At 40.8% G+C, this 20,846-nt stretch overlaps 1 protein-coding gene across 4 annotated transcripts; it reads left to right on the forward strand.

Moving 5' to 3' along the window:
- Positions 1-811: 811 nt before the first annotated feature.
- LOC104104565 (respiratory burst oxidase homolog protein D-like) lies at positions 812-19,220 on the forward strand. 4 transcript variants are annotated; one of them, XR_004509200.2, is made up of 12 exons: positions 812-1,442; positions 1,617-1,779; positions 1,894-1,942; positions 2,407-2,520; positions 2,612-3,040; positions 3,802-4,185; positions 4,482-4,577; positions 4,697-4,812; positions 16,759-16,861; positions 16,974-17,044; positions 18,216-18,342; positions 18,768-19,220. XR_004509200.2 is itself a non-coding variant. In XM_009612692.4 (12 exons), exons 1-12 carry the CDS (start codon positions 950-952, stop codon positions 18,875-18,877), a joined length of 2,649 nt encoding a protein of 882 aa, XP_009610987.1. In that variant the 5' UTR covers positions 817-949; the 3' UTR covers positions 18,878-19,220. The 4 variants fall into 4 exon arrangements, 3 of the variants coding, with proteins under 3 accessions (XP_009610989.1, XP_070033951.1, XP_009610987.1); XM_009612692.4 differs by having other exon boundaries at positions 817-1,442; positions 17,822-18,342; XM_009612694.4 differs by lacking the exon at positions 18,216-18,342.
- The last annotated feature ends 1,626 nt before the right edge of the window (positions 19,221-20,846 follow it).

The raw sequence follows: 20,846 nt of genomic DNA on the forward strand, positions 1-20,846 counted from the left end.
ATATATATTTTTTCCCCGGAGGGAGGGGGTGCAGAAAAACGAAAAAAATTACACGTCAATTATATATGTATTTGGCCTTAAAATTATATATGTAAAGAATCTTTATACTAACACGTCAATTTAACTTATTATATATATATTAAGTTATTATTTTATTTTTCATGCTATAAAAAGTTACATATTAATTATTATAGATCTACAACAATAATAATAACAAACCAAGTGTAATGTCACAAATAAGGTTTGAAAAGGTAGTATATACGCAGATGTTATCGTAGAAGATAGAGAGCCTTATTTTCGATACACGACCCTAGGCATACTCACAATAGTTTTGAATTTTTTTATATTGTAAATCTACTTTATTGTATATCTACTTTATCTAATGATCTCTAAAAAGAATTTCTACAGTACTGTTAGTCACATTCATATACTCGCTCGCCGGCCTTGTATGCTTATCTGCCATGAAAGCTCATTCTTGGTCCTTGGAAAATTAAGTAACAATTAGCTAGCTAGAAACAAGACAATTTGAAACATATTACTCCTTCCATTTCAATTTATGTGAACTTATTTCCTATTTAGTTCGTGCCAAAAAGAATGACATCTTTCCTTATTTGAAAATAATTTACCTTTATGTAATGAATTATACCCACACAAAATATATGTGCATCATTTTACATCACAAGTTTAAAAGTCTTTTTTTTTTTTTCTTAAACTCCGTGCCCAGTCAAATAGGTTCACATAAATTGAAACCGGAGTATAATTCATTATTTCATCCCGTCTCTCTTGGCCATACATTTCAAAGCTTTTGTTTTCTTCTTTTTGGTTTTTCTCTAATCTACGTACATACACCTATCGATCACCTCCTCTTTATTATTGAGTTGCTTCTTTCTTTCACTTCAAGAATTAGATTTCTTCCTCTTTTTTTTTTAGGAAACTATATCTCTAAGACATGAAAATGCAAAAAACAGAAGACCGCAATTCTGACAGGGAGATTATCGACAATGATAATAGTAGTCCGTCAAAAACCATCGATGACACGTATGTTGAAATCACCCTCGATATCCGCGAGGACACGGTGGCAGTCCACAGTGTCAAAAATGCGAGTGGGGCTAATATTGTAGAGGAAGCAGAGGTAGAAGTGCTGGGGCTGGCTAAAAATGTAAAGAAGAAGCACAGTTTTGGGGCCTCAGTCGTCAGAAATACTTCGATGAGGATGCGGCAGGTGGCTCAAGAGCTGAAACTCTTGGCTTCTTTGAAGAAACAACAGCCACGTCCTTTTGATCGGACCAATTCAGTAGCAGCTCATCATGCTCTCAAAGGCCTCAAATTTATCAGCAAAACTGATGGCTGCGCTGGATGGGCCGCCGTCGAGAACCACTTCGACGAGCTCAGCGCCACCTCAGATGGCTTACTTCCTCGGGGAAAGTTTGGAGAATGCATAGGTAAAAGGACGAGAGTTTAACTTCTGTGCACTAATTGATAGGGTATGCATAGGTCAAGAAAACGCATACATGTGTTTTTTCATAATTTCTTGAATAATATTTCATGTTTTTACTTGTACATTTGATTGGTTTGAGCTAGTTTAATTAATTGGAAATATGGGTTTTCTATAATAGGCATGAATAGGGAATCTAAGGAATTTGCAGTAGAGCTTTTTGACGCGCTGGCTCGGAGGAGAAATATAACAAGTGATTGCATCAGCAAAATACAGCTCAAAGAATTTTGGGACCAAATTGCCAACCAATGTTTTGATGCTCGGCTTCGAACCTTCTTTGACATGTAAAGATTAAAATTAGAAATTTATCGAAAAAACGTCTCTAAATATTGCGTATTTGTTTCATTACTGCTATAACGAATTATTTGATTTTGATATTTATAATGAATGTATTGCAGGGTTGATAAAAATGCAGATGGTAGAATCTCATCAGAAGAAGTCAAAGAGGTATACGATATTCCATACGATACATTGACATATTAAAGAATTTTTATACTATCATTTTGACGTAGCTAGATTTAATGGATTACTATATCAAGCTTATTACGAAGAGCTATCTTTTAGTGTAGGTTAACATACTGTATAACATCCGATCACCGTCAATGCATAGAACTAATTAAACCCCTTATGCTCTCTTGTACACCGTCTTCTTCAACTTTTCTCGGATTTTAAATAAAAAATGGCCGAGTACCACTATACGGGTATGGGTTCAGATAGGGTTCATCTGAACCCATAGCTTTCTCTTATACTCTGTGTTTTGCTAAAAAATTATTAAATATGTATAAATAATAACTTTTGAACTCATTAAATTAGATGGGATGCGGTAAAATTGTGAATCTGAACCCATAAAGTTCAAATCCTGAACTCGCGTCTCGCACTATACTTAACAAAATCTATCATTTTCTGTGCAGATTATTAGCCTAAGCGCATCTGCTAATAAGCTGTCAAATATCCAGAAACAAGCCGATGAATACGCAGCATTGATCATGGAAGAGTTAGACCCCGACAACTTGGGATATATTATGGTTAAATTCTAAAGAACCCTTCAATTCTCAACTTGAAAATAAATAAGAGTATTATTTTTCTATTGTTGATGCTCTGAATTCTGATCCACAGATTGAGAACTTGGAAATGCTTTTATTACAAGCTCCAAATCAATCAGAAGGAGGAAAAGGCCTGAACAGGAATCTAAGTCATATGCTAAGCCTGAAGCTTAAACCGACAGTGGAGACTAATCCCATAAAAAGATGGTATAAAAATTTGAACTACTTTTTGCTGGATAATTGGCAGAGAGTTTGGGTGGTTTTATTGTGGATTGGAGCAATGGCTGGACTATTTGCTTATAAGTATGTACAGTACAGAAACAGAGCAGCATTTGATGTCATGGGTCACTGTGTTTGTATGGCCAAAGGGGCAGCTGAGATACTTAAGCTCAATATGGCACTGATTTTACTACCAGTCTGCAGAAATACCATTACCTGGCTTCGAAACAAGACCAAATTAGCTGCTGCTGTTCCCTTTGATGATAACCTTAACTTTCACAAGGTAAGGTATTCTTATTTTTAACCTTTTTTTCAATTTTCTATTCAAAGCGGGTCTCGGAGCAAATTAAAGTTATCTCCTCGTGACATATAGCTCATAGGTTCGAGCCGTAAAATTAGCCGTTGATGTTTATGTCAGGGTAGGCTGCCTACATAACACTCTGTTGGGTTTTTTAAAATAATGGAATAGCAAAAGATTTAAAGTATTGATTGAAAATCTCTCTACTTTTTTATTAAACATAGAGGGCTTTAAATAGCCAACTTGAAAGCATAATTGCAGAAAATATGTATAACAAGAATTCAAAAAAGCTAAAATATCTCAACAAACCAAAAAAAAATCTAACATAAATTTAAATTTTAAAAAGTAGATTCAACCTAAAACTATGCAATTTATTATGCTTAAAAATTGCAACAGTAACTAAAGCAAATCTTCAACACACCCCCTTAGGGTGCGTCTCCTTCCCGTACCCTGCGCGAATGCAGGATGCCCGACTGCCATTTTAATTTTCTGTTCAATCCATATAGTATATACAACAATAATTATGTCTCAATTCCATGGAAGTTCAAGTCAGCTATATAACACTCCATTCAATGTCGTCACAATCCCATATTAGTCCAGACATATTATGTAGTATTGTGTATTATGGTTGTCAACCTACCACAATCCTCTACCTTTATCCAGATTTAAGTAAAAATAGTATACTGAATAACATTTTGTACTATGTATGTACGTGGTTCTTTTTTCCTTATTACCTTTTTGTTTAGATGATGGCAGTGGCAATTGCAATTGGTGTTGGAATACACGTACTTGCTCACATGACTTGTGATTTTCCAAAGCTACTAAAGGCTAGCCCAGAAAAGTATAAACCAATGGAACCATACTTTGGTGATCAGCCAACAAGCTATTGGCATTTTGTGAAGGGAGTTGAAGGGGTGAGTGGGATTATAATGGTGGTTTTAATGGCAGTAGCTTTCACTCTTGCAACTCCTTGGTTTAGAAGGAATAGAATTAAATTGCCAAGACCCTTGAACAAACTCACTGGATTCAATGCTTTCTGGTACTCCCACCACCTCTTTGTCATTGTCTACTCTCTCCTCATTGTCCATGGTATCAAGCTTTACTTGACCCAAGAATGGTACAAGAAAACGGTTAGTATATTCATCTTTGACTTTTAGATTTTACCTATCAACACTAAATTCTTAATAAGTTAACTTTTATAAGCTTGACAGCATAAGAAGTTCGACACTATTACGTGCCTACAAGTAACTGTCCATAATGGCAGTTAATCTATTACAACATGTTAAATTATACTAACAGTGTCAACATTACTTACACTATCAGCGTATATAACTTAAATTACTTGCTAATGTATGAATCATTGTCCTACTAGTTTCTTGGAAGAATAATTACTACTAAAAATGAGACTAAACTTCCCTCGTGGCAGACATGGATGTACTTGGCTATACCAATCATATTATATTCTGGTGAAAGATTACTTAGGGCACTCAGGTCAAGCATCAAGGACGTTAAAATTTTGAAAGTAAGTTGAATCCAAAATATGTTCATGCAGAATAGTATAACTTAGTTATTCATAAAAATCAAAGTTGTTGAGAAAAATGAGAAATTTACGTTATTATTATTAAATTTAATATGGTGCAGGTGGCTGTGTATCCAGGAAACGTGTTGGCACTTCATATGTCAAAGCCACAGGGCTTCAAATATAAAAGTGGGCAGTACATGTTTGTCAACTGTTCTGCAGTTTCACCATTTGAATGGTAGGTGGTGCTTAATAAATAATTACTAAGGCGTCTTTCCTTATGTTGTTTCTTAGTTATGCTAATATTTTGTTTGACCAAAAAATATAATCTCCGATTAAACTATTAAATTTACTTGGTACGGAGCTAAATCTAACTAAGGATAATAACTCTAAATATTAACACAAAAGCGTATAGCAGATGGGACAGATTCTGTGTATGGTTGGTGACAATAAATGTAAAATACTCTTAAAGCAAGAACATTAAGGGTGATATAACTAACAATATATGTCAATAAATGACATTTAAGTAAATAAAGAGAATGATTCACCCAACAACGGATGGGTGGGGCAAATATTTTGCCTGACAATGATGAATGACAGATAGATCCAAGATTCGCATGAACAATCCTCGGATCTGATGGAAAGGTCGGGAATAATATGAACAAGAATATTTGTGAAAAGGTAATCTTTGTGTCTTTTTGAGAGAGAAAGTTTCTTTTCAAAAGTGTTCTTATCAGAATGAATATTACATGCACCTATCATTGTCTCTTCTTCCTATATATATATGGGGTATTTTTTCCTAGGAAACCCTAATAGTACAAATGCAGGGAATATCCACTAGAACTTGTAGTACCATATCCTGATAAATTAGACGTTACAAGTCTCATCATTAATAGTCAATCTCGACCTCGACCCTTGTAGACATCTTGACTGCGATCTCTGTCGATATCTTGACCACAGCTCATGTCGGCACCTCGGCCATTGACCTTGCTGCGTCTTGGGCGAGCTCGACCGATAACTTTCTTTAATGCCATATTACGTTAAATATTCCGAAGACAGATTTGGCCTATACAGTTAGTCCCTCCGCTTATTAGGGCCGAGCTCGGACGACCTTGATGAGCGGACTATGTTTGTCGTAATTGACGAAATTAGGCGAGCAAGTCAGGTAGCGGCGCTTTTAGGCGAGGTGCCAATATGATTTTTCGTGAGTTGCAAACTTTAGGGATGCACTGTTTCGGAATGACGTCATGTGTCATTATGACGCATTTTCCTGACGCTTTGTGTTGTTTCTTGCGCCTCTGCAGTTTCGATACTTGCGCTGGGTAATGATGGCCTGATTTCTCGGTCTTGGTGCTTGAACTCTTGTAAATAGGGATCTGAGGCCATTTGCGTTTATTTTGCATTCTCCTAATATCGAATCCCCTGTGTTTCTTTCCTTCATTCTCCCTATTAAACCCTAGTTTTCCTTTTTGTTTCGTCGTTGCGTGTCCACTCTCCTGGTTCCAGCAATCTTCGTTGCTTCCAACTCCTGTGCTTAAAACATCATCCTTCAAGAATATGGTTAACGCACCCTCTGGCTTCGGTATGGCGGCTAACCCTACCCCATTGGCAGTACGTATGCCTCCTCACGGTGATGATGTTTCTGTTGCCCTTGAGGGGGATATATTTCCTATGGTAGAGGAAATAATTCCTCGTAGTGAAAAGACCAGATCCAACTTTTCAAAGTTACCTGAAGACGACTCTGAAGCCTCGGAATCGGCGATGAACGAGGTCGACCTCGCTGAATTTAGGGCAAAGTTCAAAATTCCGACTCACATCGATTTGGTTCCGGCAGGATGCGACATGCTACAAATACACCGCCCAGGATATTGCGCGTTCTACACATATTCATTCTATGTAGGTTATTCCTTTCCACTTCTCCCATTGGCGGAGGAATTTTGCCGCTACTACAGCGTCTTCCCGACCCAACTCTCTCCTTACATCTACAAGCTTATCCGCATGTTGACGAAATATGCGGAGTTGGCTGGCCGTGGGGTCTCTCTTCGCCACCTGATGCACCTCTTCGCCCCTAGTTTCTATAGGGGGACGATGCTACATCTTCGTCACCTAGGAAGTAAAAGCTTGGTAGTGAAGATGGACGACAAAGAAAATCATCAGTTCTGGCTTAGCTACTTCTTCGTCAAGACCGAGGACGTGGTGCCAATACGAGCGGATTCCCTGAGTCTTGGAATTATGCCCGTAAGTATCTCTTGTCAAGCGTTTGTTTTGCTCATTTTAGTCGTGCTCTAACATCCCGTCTTTTCCTTGCGCAGCCGAGACTTCGCCCCCTCCTTTGGCTGCGGACATTCATGATTGGGTGAGCCTCGTCTTGCCTCTCATAGTGGGGATTCTTGAATGGCCAACTTTTATCAAGAAATTTGGGCACGCGCCTTCAGTGACCGGTGAGTTCGTCTATTTGTATCCATTTATACGTTTGTTACCTTTTGTCCATGCCGTTTTGACCTCATGGTCGCCTACTCGTTACGATTTTGTGTAGGAAGTGATAGTCTTCTAACTTTTCTTTTACAGCTCGAGGATCTTCGAAAAGGCCGAAGGCTCCTGCTCCAGCGTTCCGCAAAAGGAAGGCAGCTTCTGCTCCTTCTGCTGCTGTGAGGTCTGCGCGGTCATCAACTATGCCCGACATGAGACTCTCAACTTCTCCTCTGCATTATCTAATAGACGAGGATGACGAAGAGGAATCGTCGCTGAATGGTGATAATTTTCTTCCCCGTAAGAGACGATCTGTAGATGTCAGAGAAAGAGCTGTCCGTGCGGGGAGCTCAATGATGGAGGATTTCGTCATCCGAGAAACGGCGACCATAGATCTTGTAGATGACGTCGAGTTACCGCCCATGATTTCGCCGTCATCAGGGGGCGAGGAGGTTACGTCTCTCCCTGAGGCCGTGACGGATTTTGAGAAGCCGTCGACGAGAGTCCCTGACACTTTACGGTTGGATGAGCCATCAGCATCGTTACCAGCCAAGGATCCTTCTTCTCGGGTTGACACAAAGGGAAAAAGTGTAGCTGAAGAAGGTTACGAGACGGGCTCCGATATGGATGCTGAGGAGGTGAGGATGATGGGGGAAGGGCTTACCCAATGTGAGGTAAGATTGGAGGGGACCACGCAAACTATTGCGATCCCCTTGGACCGAGATTTAATGGTGCATACTGAGGACGTGGTTCCTTCTCTTGGTCCCCTCTGTTCCGATGTGGAAGGTAAAATCCTTGAGAAGCTAAAGGATTCTACTTTGTTGAGGAGTATAGCCGGCCTCGCTCTTAGGGTAAGCCTTTTGATTTTTTCTCTGTTCTTTTTTCTTGTCGAGCTCAACTTCATTCTTATTCCTCGTTTTCTTTCTTTCAGACCGTGATTTTGGAGATCGAGAGCGCTCGGCGGGAGGAGAGGCGTAAGGCCATTTTTCAGAAGATGGAGCGGAAGTATTGCGAATACTGTGATAAACATCGCGAGCTTTGCAGGCGGCTTGGTGGGAGCAGCAATTTTTGGGCTCTCCAAGACGAACTGAAGGAGAAGGTTGACGAATTGGTGAGGGTCATCAAAAAATGCAGCGAACTAGAGGGGGCGTTGAGGGACAAAGAAGAAGAACTCGAGGTGACCAATGGGGTTGAGGTTCAATGCGCCGATCTTCAAGCCCAGGTGGTTTCATTGCGCGCCGAGCTCGAGCGGAGAGGTTGCTGATAAGGCAGCGGGCATAGAGAAGGCGTAGTTAGCTCAGTTGTCGGCTGCAAGAAAGGCGGAGGCTTTCACAATCGTGATCCGCATTCTTCGTTCTGAGCGAGAGAGTGCTTTGAAGACCGCCAGGCTCATGGAGGAGTGGCTTGATGAGCGGATAAGGGAGCTGGAGAAAGAGGCTTCGAGCCTTATTGATCAAGTTGTAGTTCTCGAGGCTGAGAAAGCATAGTTGTTGGCTCAACCGTCCTCGTCCCGCACTTCTGCCTTTCCTGATGTTCCGCGAGATTTGTACGAGGAATGGATTCACGCCGAGGCCCAGCTAGATATATTCAGGGATCTTATGGGGATGAGGGCTATTTCAGAAGCCGCCTTCGAGGACGCTCGTGCTAAGGCACGAAAAGCTCGGTTTGCTTGCGGTTATGATCCCGCTATACCGGAAGCTGGCGACAATGAGGAGGGTGCGAGCGTAGATAAGATCGAACAGGATGCCTGGTATGAGGATGAATATCCCGCTGGCGATGGGGAGGAGATATGTGGAGATAGTTTGGGCGATCAAGCTGGTGGCTTTGCTAGGCCAGGCGGTGATTAGTTGTTCTTTTTTGTTTTAGCCACAGACGTGTGTACTTTTTGTAGGCGTGCAGCCTTTGTAAAACATATTCTAAGTATGAAGTGTTAGTTTTGTTATTCGTACCTGATTCCTTTTCTTTGTTCGGATTTGTGCGTTTTTCTAATTTTGTTGCTTGATTGCCTTTGTCGTAACAAATTTGTTTGAGTAGGCTGAACGACATTGAAAGTAGCCTTCATTTAGTTAAGGTTATGGGCCGAGTAGGTGTTAATTCGAATGAGGTCGAATATAACCTTTGATTAATTGAGGTCGTGGGCCGAATAGGTATTAATTCGAATGAGGTCGAATGTAACCTTTAATTAATTGAGGTCGTGGGCCGAGTAGGTGCTAATTCGAACGAGGTCGAATGTAACCTTTAATTAGTTGAGGTCGTGGACCGAATAGGTGTTAATTCGAATGAAGTCGAATGTAACCTTTGATTAATTGAGGTTGTGGGCCGAATAGGTATTAATTCAAACGAGGTCGAGTGTAACCTTTAATTAATTGAGGTCGTGGACCGAGTAGGTGCTAATTCGAACGAGGTCGAATGTAACCTTTAATTAATTAAGGTTGTGGGCCGAATAAATGTTAATTCGAATGAGGTCGAATGTAACCTTTACTTGGGGAGAGCAGAAATAAACTTCATGTACTTGTGCTTTATTCATATTCTTGGAGAGATTTACATATTTTTCGGGCGCTGGCTGGTAGTTCAGTCCTACTCCCAGTCTATCTAGTCCCTTCATTAGTCGATCTGGAAAAATAGTGAGAGGTCGGGCAATGAACTGGTCGTTCAGTGTGTTTGTTAGTGCGCACTTCAATCATGAAGTATCCCCGTCATCGCCTCGTTAAAAACCTCCCCAAGAAAACGCAATTGGGACAAAACTCGAGTGGGGAAAAAAGAGTGCGATTTCGGGGACCTCATTCTTTAAAAGTTAAAGTACTTGAGGCGTGTAATGTTCCAGTTATTTGGTAGTCGCTTTCCTTCCATTGTTTCTAGTGTGAATGACCCTTTGCTTGCTGCTACCGTGATTTTGTAGGGGTTTTCCCAGCTTGTTCCTAGTTTGCCTTCTCGTGGGTCTTTGTTTGCTGGTGTTTTAGCTTTAAGCACGTAGTCCCCGACTTTAAGTGGCCTGATCTTTGCCCTCTTGTTATAGTAGCATTCTTCTTGTTGCCTTTGGGCGACCATTCTTATGTAGGCCATATCTCTTTGTTCCCCGACTTCGTCGAGTTCCTGCCTTTTACTGTCATCGTTCTAACGTCCGCTTTCGTGGAAGTATCTTAGACTGGGCTCCCCAACCTTGACTGATATTACTGCATCAGTCCCATAGACTAACGAATATGGAGTTTCCCCTGTGCTTGTTTTTGGCGTTGTTCGGTAGGCCCAGAGTACTGGTAATATCTCCGGCCACAGTCCTTTGGCATCTTCGAGCTTCTTCTTTATGATGTTCAGTATTGACTTGTTGGAGGACTCCGCTTTTCCGTTACCAACGGAGTGGTAAGGCGTTGACAGTATTCTTTTGATGTGCCATTTTTCAAAAATGCTGGCGACCTTCTTTCCTGCAAATTGAGGTTCGTTGTTGCAGCTGATTTCTTTGGGGAGACCGAAACGGCATATGATGTTCTTCTATATGAAGGCGATTACTTCATGTTCGCGTATTTGGGTGAATGCTCCTCCTTCTACCCATTTAGAGAAATAATCAGTTAAAACCAAGAAAAATCGTACATTACCTCATCCGGATGGGAGGGGCCCATGATATCCATTCCCCATTTGATAAATGGCCAAGGAGAAGTTACTGATTGTAGGTGTTCACCTGCTTGGTGGATCATTGGGGCGTACTTCTGGCATTGCTCACAATTTTTTATTAAATCTGCGGGCTCATTTTTCATAGTGGGCCAATAGTATCTTGCTCGTATGAAGCACCTGACCAAAGCTCGAGTGTCGGAGTGAGCTCCACAGTGGACTTCGTGCACTTCTTCAAGGACGCACCACGTCTGATTTGGGCCCAAGCATTTCGCTAGGGAGGCGCCATATGTCCTTTTGTACAGGTTGTTGTGAACGATGTTGTACCTGGCCGCTTGCATTCGCAGCTTCTTGGCCTATTTTTTATCATTGGGGAGTATGTCATCCTGCAAATATGTAATAATATAGTTGCGCCAGTCCTAAGTTAGGTTTATAGTTCTTACCTCGATTTGGTCTATCGACGAGTTGAGGAGGTGGGCCACATTTTGATCTCCGGTTGTGATATTTTTGGTGGTTGCTGCTAATTTGACGAGGCCGTCAGCCTCGATATTTTGTGCTCGAGAAATCTGTCCAAACTGACATTCGTCGAACTTGGGTAGTAGTTTGCAGATTTCGGTCTGATATTTTTGTAACCTTTGCTCCTTGATTTGAAAAGTCCCTGTGACTTGGTTGACCACGAGCCCTTACTCGTGCAAAGGAACTCTTTCTTGGCAACTTGGACAACTTATAACGATGTTTGTCCCGCATATCACTAGGAAGATCGGGATCTTTACAAAGGGCTTTATAAAGCTTTCATCTCAATTCATATTTAGCCGCGAGCAATCTAGTTTGTGATCTCGTATATTTCGCTTCTCCGATATCTTACTGAGTTTCCCCCTCATATTTTTGCAAAAAGTCGCTCCACAGTGGTAAAGTCTCATCTTGTGTGTTGGCCGAAGTTACAATAGTAACATTGAACCCTCGAATATGTTCGAAGATCTTGAAAGGATCTTCCAGTTCGGGGAAGAATTCGAAAAATTCCGTTTCCATCGAGAATTGAATTGACCTTTCCTTTTTGGGTTGGGGGCGCTCTCTTCCTTCTGATTATGACAAGTTTTTATTCAACAAATGAATATCTTGACTGCTTCGTAGCCGCGTGTGACGGGGGACGGGGTGAGAATCACAGCGCAGCCTTAGCCGCTTCGCCCCGTATTTGAGTGCTAGTCTTAGTCCTGCAATTACGGCCTTATACTCGACCTCGTTGTTAGTCATGTCCGGGCACCTTATGGACTGGAAAATCACTTCGCCTGTTGGGACTTTGAGTACGAGTCCCAGCCCGGACCACGACGCGTTAGATGAACCATCAGTGTATAGGACCTAGAGGTTGTGTATTTAGGAAGAAGCGTGGACGGCTTCCTTTTCGACTTCGGGCAGTATGTGCACTGAAGTATGTGCCCGAAAGTTTGAGTTTGTGTAAAATGCTTCTTAAAGGAAAAGTCGTGACGACCGAGATGGGGTGGCATTGGAACTACGGTCTAAGCTTCCGTGAAGCTACGACTAAGACCAGAGCCAGCTTTTCAAGATGAGGGTACCTTGTCTTGGCGTCGACTAGAGTCTTGCTAATGTAATAGATGGGAGATTGCGTACCTTTATTTTCTTGGACTAAGACTATGCTCACAGCTACTTCGGACATGGCTAGATAGACGAGGAGAGGCTATCCTGGTTTCGGCTTTTGAGAGCAACGGTGGCGAGGACAGGTACACCTTTAACTCCTTCAGTGCTTGGACGCACTCAGGGTTCCATTGGAGGTCGTTCTCCTTTTTGAGTACGCCGAAGAACTTGTGACACCTATCGGGGGATCGCGAGATGAACCTTGACAAAGCGGCGATATGGCCGGTTAGCTTCTGGACTTGGTTTTTGGTGGTCAAGTGCTCTGGTATACCCTCGATGGCCTTGATTTGGTCAGGATTGACCTCGATACCCCGCTGCGACACTAGGAAACCCAAGAATTTCCATGAGTCCACGCCGAATGCACATTTCTCGGGGTTCAGTTTCATGCTGTATTGCCTGAGTATGATGAAAGCTTCTCTTAAGTGGTCGATGTGATCTTCTTTCCTTTTGGACTTGACCAACATGTCGTCGATATATACCTCTATTATTTGTTCGAGGTTTTCTTTGAACATCTTCGTTACCAACCTTTGGTAAGTTGCCCCTGTATTTTTCAATTCGAAAGGCATGACCGTGTAGCAGTATGTCCCCTGGTGGGTGATGAAGGTGGCCTTTTCCTTGTCCTCTTCCGCCATAAGGATCTGGTTGTAGCCCGAGTAGGCATCCAAGAAACTTAGCAACTCGTGCCCGACTGTCGCGTCGATAAGTTGTGGGGTAATGGGAACGAATCCTTGGGGCAAGCTTTGTTCAGGTCGGTGAAGTCTACACATATCCGCCACTTACCATTCTTCTTTTTCACCATGACCACGTTGGCGACCCATTGGGGGTACTTCGACTCCCTGATGGAACCATTTTCCAATACTTTTTCCACTTCTTCGCGCACTGCGTCATTGATTGAGGAGTTGAACTTACGTTGAACCTGCCTCACCGGGGGGTAGAGTGGATCGACATGACATCTCTGTTGTCATCGCCTACCGACCTCGACCTTGTTGATTGATATGCATCTTTCTCTCTCTCTCTCTCTCTCTCTCTCTCTCTCTCTCTCTCTCTCTCTCTCTCATTTGTTGGGTGGCCGTGCAGTCCAGGGCGACGCGGTAGCACTCTTGGGATGTGCGTTGTTCCCCGCGTATACTGAATATGCCCCATGGAGTTAGGAATTTGATGACCTGGTACAAGCTGGAGGGTATAGCTTTCATGGTGTGTATCCATGGCCGTCCTATTATGGCGTTGTATGCCGTGTCCTGGTCCATGATGTGGAATGTGGTCTCTAGAGTGACGCCACCCGCCAGGACGGGGAATGTGATCTCGCCAGATATTCGTTCAACTGCATTGCTAAAGCTTATTTGTGTGATACAGCGTGGTACTATCTTGTCCTCAAGTTTCATTTGTGTGAGTACTCGAGGATGGATAATACACGCGCCGCTCCCATCATCTACCATAATCCATCTCACATCGGTATCTAAAATTTGTAAAGTAATAACAAGAGCGTCATGGTGAGGGAATGCCAAACCGTTGGTATCTGACTTATCAAAGATGATACTTTCTTCGAGTTCATCATACCATCCGCAGGTGATCGGCCGTTTGAGCTTGTGGGTCGTGGTGAACTTCACGCTGTTGATGGAAGCTTCGTCTCCACCGCCGATGATCATGTGGATAGTGCAGGCTGGCAAGGGCGGCTTCGATGGCCCTTGATGTTCGCGTCCCCTGGCAAAGTTGGTCCTTCTCCGCTCTTTCAACAATTCTTTAAGGTGTCCTTGTCGCAGCATGTTTACAACCTCCTGTCTTAAGGCGATGCAATATTTGGTTTTGTGTCCTCGCTCTTGATGGAACTCGCAAAGGGCGTCTGATTTTCTGGTATTCGGGTCCGACCTCATTTTTTCTTGTCGCTCTTGAACCATTTCTGTTCAGCCCATTTTGAAAAGCGGCTACCGCCATTACTTCTGACACATTGGGCAAAGTCATTCTTACTCGGTTGAAACGGACAAGGAAGTCCCTCGGTCCTTCTCCCGGGGACTGTTTGATAGCAAAAATGTCATTCACTCTTTCCTCGGCTTTCTTGGCCCCGACATGGGCTATCACGAACTTATCAGCCATTTCCTCGAAGGTTTTGATGGAACGAGTTGGCAGTTGTGAGTACCAGGTTAATGCACCTCCTGTGAGGTTTTCGCCGAATTTCTTCAGTAGAATGGAGGATACTTGTTCTTTGGCGAGGTCATTGCCTTTCACAGCGGTGATGTAGTGGGTCACATGATCCTCGGGGTCGGTCGTGCCATCGTATATCTTCAGGTAAGGCGGCTTTTTGAAAGTCTTCGGTATGGCATGTGGGGGCAGCACTATCACTGTACGGCTGCTCGACGAACCGACCGGCTCTCTCTTTGGAAATAACTTAGTAGCGCCCGGTATTTTATCGACCCTTTCTTGTTGCTCTCTCATTTGATCCTGAAGTGCCTTGTTCTCATTTTTCTTTTTCTCCATCCTTTTCAGAATGGTTGTGAGAGCGTCATTGCCTGCATTGTTAACAACATTGTGAGTGATACATGTCGTTGAGGGTGGGGGGAGGGAGGTTGATCATGTTACTCGTTTATTGGTGGTGCAGCACATGTTCTCGCATTTGCTGTGGCCGCGTCCTGAACGGGTTTATGGAGGGCGCTGGTCATTGTATCAGTCAACCAGGCCTCAAGGAGTTTCTTTATCGCTGGTGGCGTCTCCTCTCCCACGGATGTGGAGGCTGTCTTGCCAAGGGATTTTGTGATGCTGCATTGGGGAAGGGGTGATCCACCTCGCCTAGGGGAGGCATTGGGCGTTGTGTCCTCGTCCACTGCTTCAGAGCTTTCATGGATGATGTCCATGAGGTTAGTTGGGAGGTCACTCATTATTCTCGTTCTTTTTTCTCTGTTACCTACCATGTTAGATCTGTGCATGCAGAGAGAAAAAAGGTTCTTCTTTTTTTTTCTCTTTTTTTTTTTTACGTCAGCAACCAGTGCCGGTAGTAGATCTAGAAGAAACTAAGTGACTTAGTTAGAAAATTCCCACGAACGGCGCCAAATTGTTTGACCAAAAAATATAATATCCGGTTAAACTATTAAATTTACTTGGTACAGGGCTAAATCTAATTAAGGACAATAGCTCTAGATATTAGCACAAAAGCGTATATCAGATGAGACAGATTCTGTGTATGGTTGGTGACAATAAATGTAAAATACTCTTAAAGCAAGAACATTAAGGGTGATATAACTAACAATAAATGTCAATAAATGATATTTAAGTAAATAAAGAGAATGATTCACCCAATAATAGATGGGTGGGGCGAATATTTTGCCTGACAATGATGAATGATAGATAGATCCAAGATTCGCATGAACAATCCTCGGATCTTATGGAAAGGTCGGGAATAATATGAACAAGAATATTTGTGAAAAGGTAATCTTTGTATCTTTTTGAGAGAGAAAGTCTTCTTCTCAAAAGTGTTCTTATCATAATGAATATTATATGCCCCTATCATTGTCTCTTCTTTCTATATATGGGGCATTTTTCCTAGGAAACTCTAATAATACAAATGCAGGGAATATACACTAGAATATTCCCTTGTAGTACCATATCCTGACAAATTAGCCATTACAAGTTTCATCATTAATAGTCAATCTCGACCTCGACCCTTGTAGATATCTTGACTGCGATCTCTATCGATATCTTGACCACGGCTCATGTCGGCACCTCGGCCATTGATCTCGCTGCGTCTTGGGCGAGCTCGACCGATAACTTTCTTTAATACCATATTACGCTAAATATTTCGATGACAGATTTTGGCCTATACGGTTTCCTCTTTTTTTGTGTGTGTGGGGGGAGGGGTGTGTATATATATATATATATATATATGTGTGTGTATGCGGAGGGGCGATCAATCTTGTATCATCTATCTTATTTGAATTTTATATTTTATGCACTTACAGAGTAAGAAAATATTTACATGGCAATCAAATAACTTGATAAAAATACTACAATTAATTTTTTATAATATGGTAGATTAAGTTGATCGTATACACTCTTCGTGTACATAAATTAAAGATACATACTTATATATTGGTGAAAATAACACGTAAAGTTCGAGCATAATATACTGGATTATGAAGCTCGTGCATATACACTTCCAGCATATTATGTTGGAACTCCAGCACGCGGAAAGTTCCAGCATAATATGCTGGATTATGAAGCTCTTGCGTATAAACTTCCAGCATATTATGTTGGAACTCCAATACATTATGCTGGAATCTCATATGTAAAAAATTCGAACTCCAGCATATTATGCTGAAATTTTTTAGGGTGTTTCTGTTCAGATTTTATCTTTATTTAAAAAAGTAACTAAATTTCGATTACTTTTTAAATTGTGACTATTTTTCAATTACCAGTTGTAAATCTTATTATTCTTTTTTCCGCTATATATTGTGATGTACACATTTTATATCAGGCACCCATTTTCTATTACTTCGGCGCCGGGGGATGATTATGTCAGTATCCATATTCGAACTCTTGGTGATTGGACCAGCAAGCTCAGAGCTGTTTTTTCAGAGGTAAGCATACAATTATTTTTTCAAAGAGGTAAGTATACTATATTCCACTAATTTAATCGTTAATAATTGAATTTAGCTTAATCATAGTATATTGGTCAATGTTATTAATTAGGTGTGCCAACCATTGCCAATTGGGAAAAGTGGACAACTAGTAGCTGAGTGCTTGCAAGGAGAGAACAAAAAGTGAGTCTTTTTCGAATTTTAGTCCCCCCATTACATCCATATATCCATTCACTTCAAGAGAACACATTGATTAGTTAAACCTTCACTTTCACTAGCGTATTCATTTTAAGAAAGCCATCATATTCGGAATATTACTATTTAAATTTATTACTGACTTTTTTTAAAAAAAAGTTGAAAACTTTAAAAGACATAGTAGTAGTTCTTTTCGCGTCATCATAATGGATAAGAATCTTACACAATTGTGTTTGATATGACAGAATAAAGAAGTCACGTGTTTAGATACAGCAAAATATATTTTTTGTACCAAGAAAAAGGGATTATGCTATCCTTACAAACGAAAGTCATATTTTTACAATTATTCCAACTACTTTATTTCATTTCACTGGCTCCAATCAGAATTGACATTATTATCAAAGTTTAACACTAATATTCGAAAATTCACCAAAACTCTGCCAATGCTGACATTTTTATCAATTTTAAAATTATATTTTTTTGAAAAAAGTATTTTTGTTCACCAACCAAGAACTGAAAATAAGTTATTTAATTTTCCTAAGAAAGTTTTTTGAATGGAATACATGTTCTTCCTACCAAACACATTATCTTTTTTTCTTCCTTATTCCAAAAAAAAAACGTTGGAAGGTTTTGTCTGTGTAACTGTGTTGGTAATAAAACTACAAGAATCAAGAATTAACAATTGGTAATCTACCTTTGCTCGCAAGCTATAACTGTAAAACATCAGCATATATAAAACTAATTATGATACGTGTAATATTCCAGTTTACCAAAAGTATTAATTGATGGACCATATGGGGCACCAGCACAAGACTACAAGAAATATGAAGTGCTTCTGTTAGTAGGTCTAGGAATTGGAGCTACCCCAATGATCAGTATTGCTAAAGACATTGTCAACAACATGAAAGCCAAAGAGGAAGATGACTTAGAGAATAGACATGAAAATCCTAACCCAACATCACAAAAGAAAAGAAACTTCAAAAGCAAGAGAGCATACTTCTATTGGGTTACTAGAGAACAAGGTTCATTTGATTGGTTTAAAGGTATAATGAATGAAATAGCTGAAATGGATCCTAAAGGTGTGATAGAGATGCACAATTATTGTACAAGTGTTTATGAAGAAGGTGACGCTCGTTCTGCTCTTATTGCTATGATTCAGTCACTCCAACATGCCAAGAATGGTGTAGACATTGTCTCTGGAACAAGAGTTAAGAGTCACTTTGCTAAACCTAATTGGCGAAATGTCTACAAGCGCATTGCTCTTAATCACACTAATGCAAGAGTTGGTATGTATTCAAGACCTAGTATAATTATATATTTCTCTATATATACTGAACGCAGTCTTTAAATATCAAACTTTCACGTGTTGGAGGCTCTTTCAACTTTGGTGTCAATTTCCATAATGAAATTGAAAAGGTGTATTCGAGTGATAGAAGGGAGTTTTGGCGTAATTGGTAAATTTGTTGCCGTGTGATCGGGAGTTCGCGGGTTCGAGCCGTGAAAATAGTTTTTTGTAGAAATGTAGGGTAAGGTTGCGTACAACAGACCTTGTGGTCCGGCCCTTCTTCGGACCCCGCGCATAGCGGGATCTTAGTCCGTTTTTTTTTCATTCAAGTGATAATTTCTTTTCTTTCCGAAAACAATTGGCACGCATTATAGGAATCACTTTCAATCACATACAGATAACCTATTTTCCCTTGGAAATTTGCAGGGGTTTTCTACTGTGGGGCACCAGCACTGACGAAAGAGCTAAGACAGCTAGCCTTGGATTTTTCCCGCAAGACATCCACAAAGTTTGATTTCCATAAAGAAAATTTTTGACCAGTGATGGATGAGCAGAGGATCAAAGCAAACAGAAAAGAAAGATTTTTTTAAAGAAATCCACATCCACTACGTCTTGTGTATAGAAAATCTTGCAGATTTAGTTAATATTTCGGTTTTGTATTGTCATACGAATAATAATTCTTTTTATAACGTAGGTCCATCTACCTGTGAATTGGATTACCAATTCTTCTATTAGATTAGTTCTGAATTGTTAGCACTTAGCTTAGTTGAGCTCAATTTTGTCATTGTTTATTCCCCTTTCAAATGGAGGGACTATGAAAACACAGTAGTATAGTTATCGATGGTGCAATGGGAAGCAGACCGACCAATCAGCTTATTACTGACCCCAGCATTTATGTGTTCAATAATTTTCCAGTAATAATTGTACCCTAGCCACCTTTTACGGTTTTACCTTTACATAGTCGCAAAGTTTGTGAGATTATATACAGTTTTTCAGAAGTACGTTTAAACATCATCTTTTCAGCAGGTACACTGCGCCTACATGTACCTATCTCCTCCGCGCATTAATTACTCTTGATGGACTTCATGCAGCTGGCTTTCACTCGAATCTTTTTCAGTTATAAGGTTTTCTACTCCTTTATCCTTTGACTCTCAACTCAATGCATCACAGACTGACGAGTCTAAGACAAGTTAGAAGAGCTAATAGAACTTGGCTTACTTCTTACTGAATGCCGTACTTAACTGAGAGTTCTCCCGGTCCCGAGAGAACCCGGGATGTTAGCGATTAGTCAGTCCGGGTCCAGCTAGTCTTGCACTTCACTTTAAGACCGGTCCTTCAAACAAAGGCTTAGTAAGCACAGATTCCCTAGAAAGAAAGATTTCCTCTCTTACCCAGAATTCGAATGCTTAGCTAAGACTGAATTTTTCACCTTCTCGTTCATTACATTAGGTTAGGAGATCTAACCAAGCACGCGAAATGCAAAATTTAGTGACCAAAATACATATAGCGTTCCGTTTGCCCGTTAAGGTATAGCGCCGTTTATTAAGGCGCTATACATATTCTGTGGGCCCACCAATAATTATTCTGCGCTTAACTGACATAACAATAATTCAAATGGGTATAGCGCCCTTATTTAAGGTGCTATACCTCAAAAAATTCGACCCCCTGATTGGGCATTGCCTTATTTAAATTCATTCAGAAAAATTCTCAAGTCTTGTTAAATTTTTCTTCGTTAAGTTGTTTTGCATTTTGTCATAATGTCTGAAGAGCAAAAAATTAGGGTTTTATTATATTGGGGGGGGGTGAGGTTGTGGTGGCGAATAACTCAGTAAGCTATAGTTTATCTCCACAGTGTCATGTTAAGTTGCCACTTACAATGGTGTATAATAGATTGGTATCGTTGTTATGTAAAAAAAATGAGTGTGAGTAAACGTTCGGTGAACCTTAAAGTAACCGGAAGATATTTGTATTCTGTCACTCCGCAAGGGGTTGCTTGTTATGCTGAGTTTAACATCGAGGATGATGAAACTCTGAGTGATTTTTTAAGGACTCCGGATGAATACCGGGAATTTCTTTTGATAAAAATGTTGGAAATGTACGTCAAGGCTAAAGACGTTCGCAATAATGAGGTTGCGCAAAGCAAGGATATCCCTCATTTATCGGGTGATTATTTTGGAGCAGTTTTAGCCGAACAGGTTCCGGCTAAAAGAGTTTTGCCTGATCTAAACTTATCTCCACGGGCGAATGAGGAGCGAGAAAATAATTTCTCTCCTACTTTACATGATCCACAAGACGAGTGGTAAAATTTAATTTTCCTTTGTGTTACAATATTTATTTTTGCTGTATTAAATTTGTATTAACACTCATATATTTCACAGTGGGTACCGGCCAAATATGAATTTTACAAGTTATGAACCAATGCCCAGTTGGAATATGCGTAGTTCTGGTGTGTTGGATCATGGTGGTCCATCCGGGAGTCATCACCAATAGGATGGTGTCCATAAT

This window comes from Nicotiana tomentosiformis, chromosome 6 (genome assembly GCF_000390325.3).
Source record: "Nicotiana tomentosiformis chromosome 6, ASM39032v3, whole genome shotgun sequence".
Taxonomy (NCBI): Eukaryota; Viridiplantae; Streptophyta; class Magnoliopsida; order Solanales; family Solanaceae; genus Nicotiana; species Nicotiana tomentosiformis.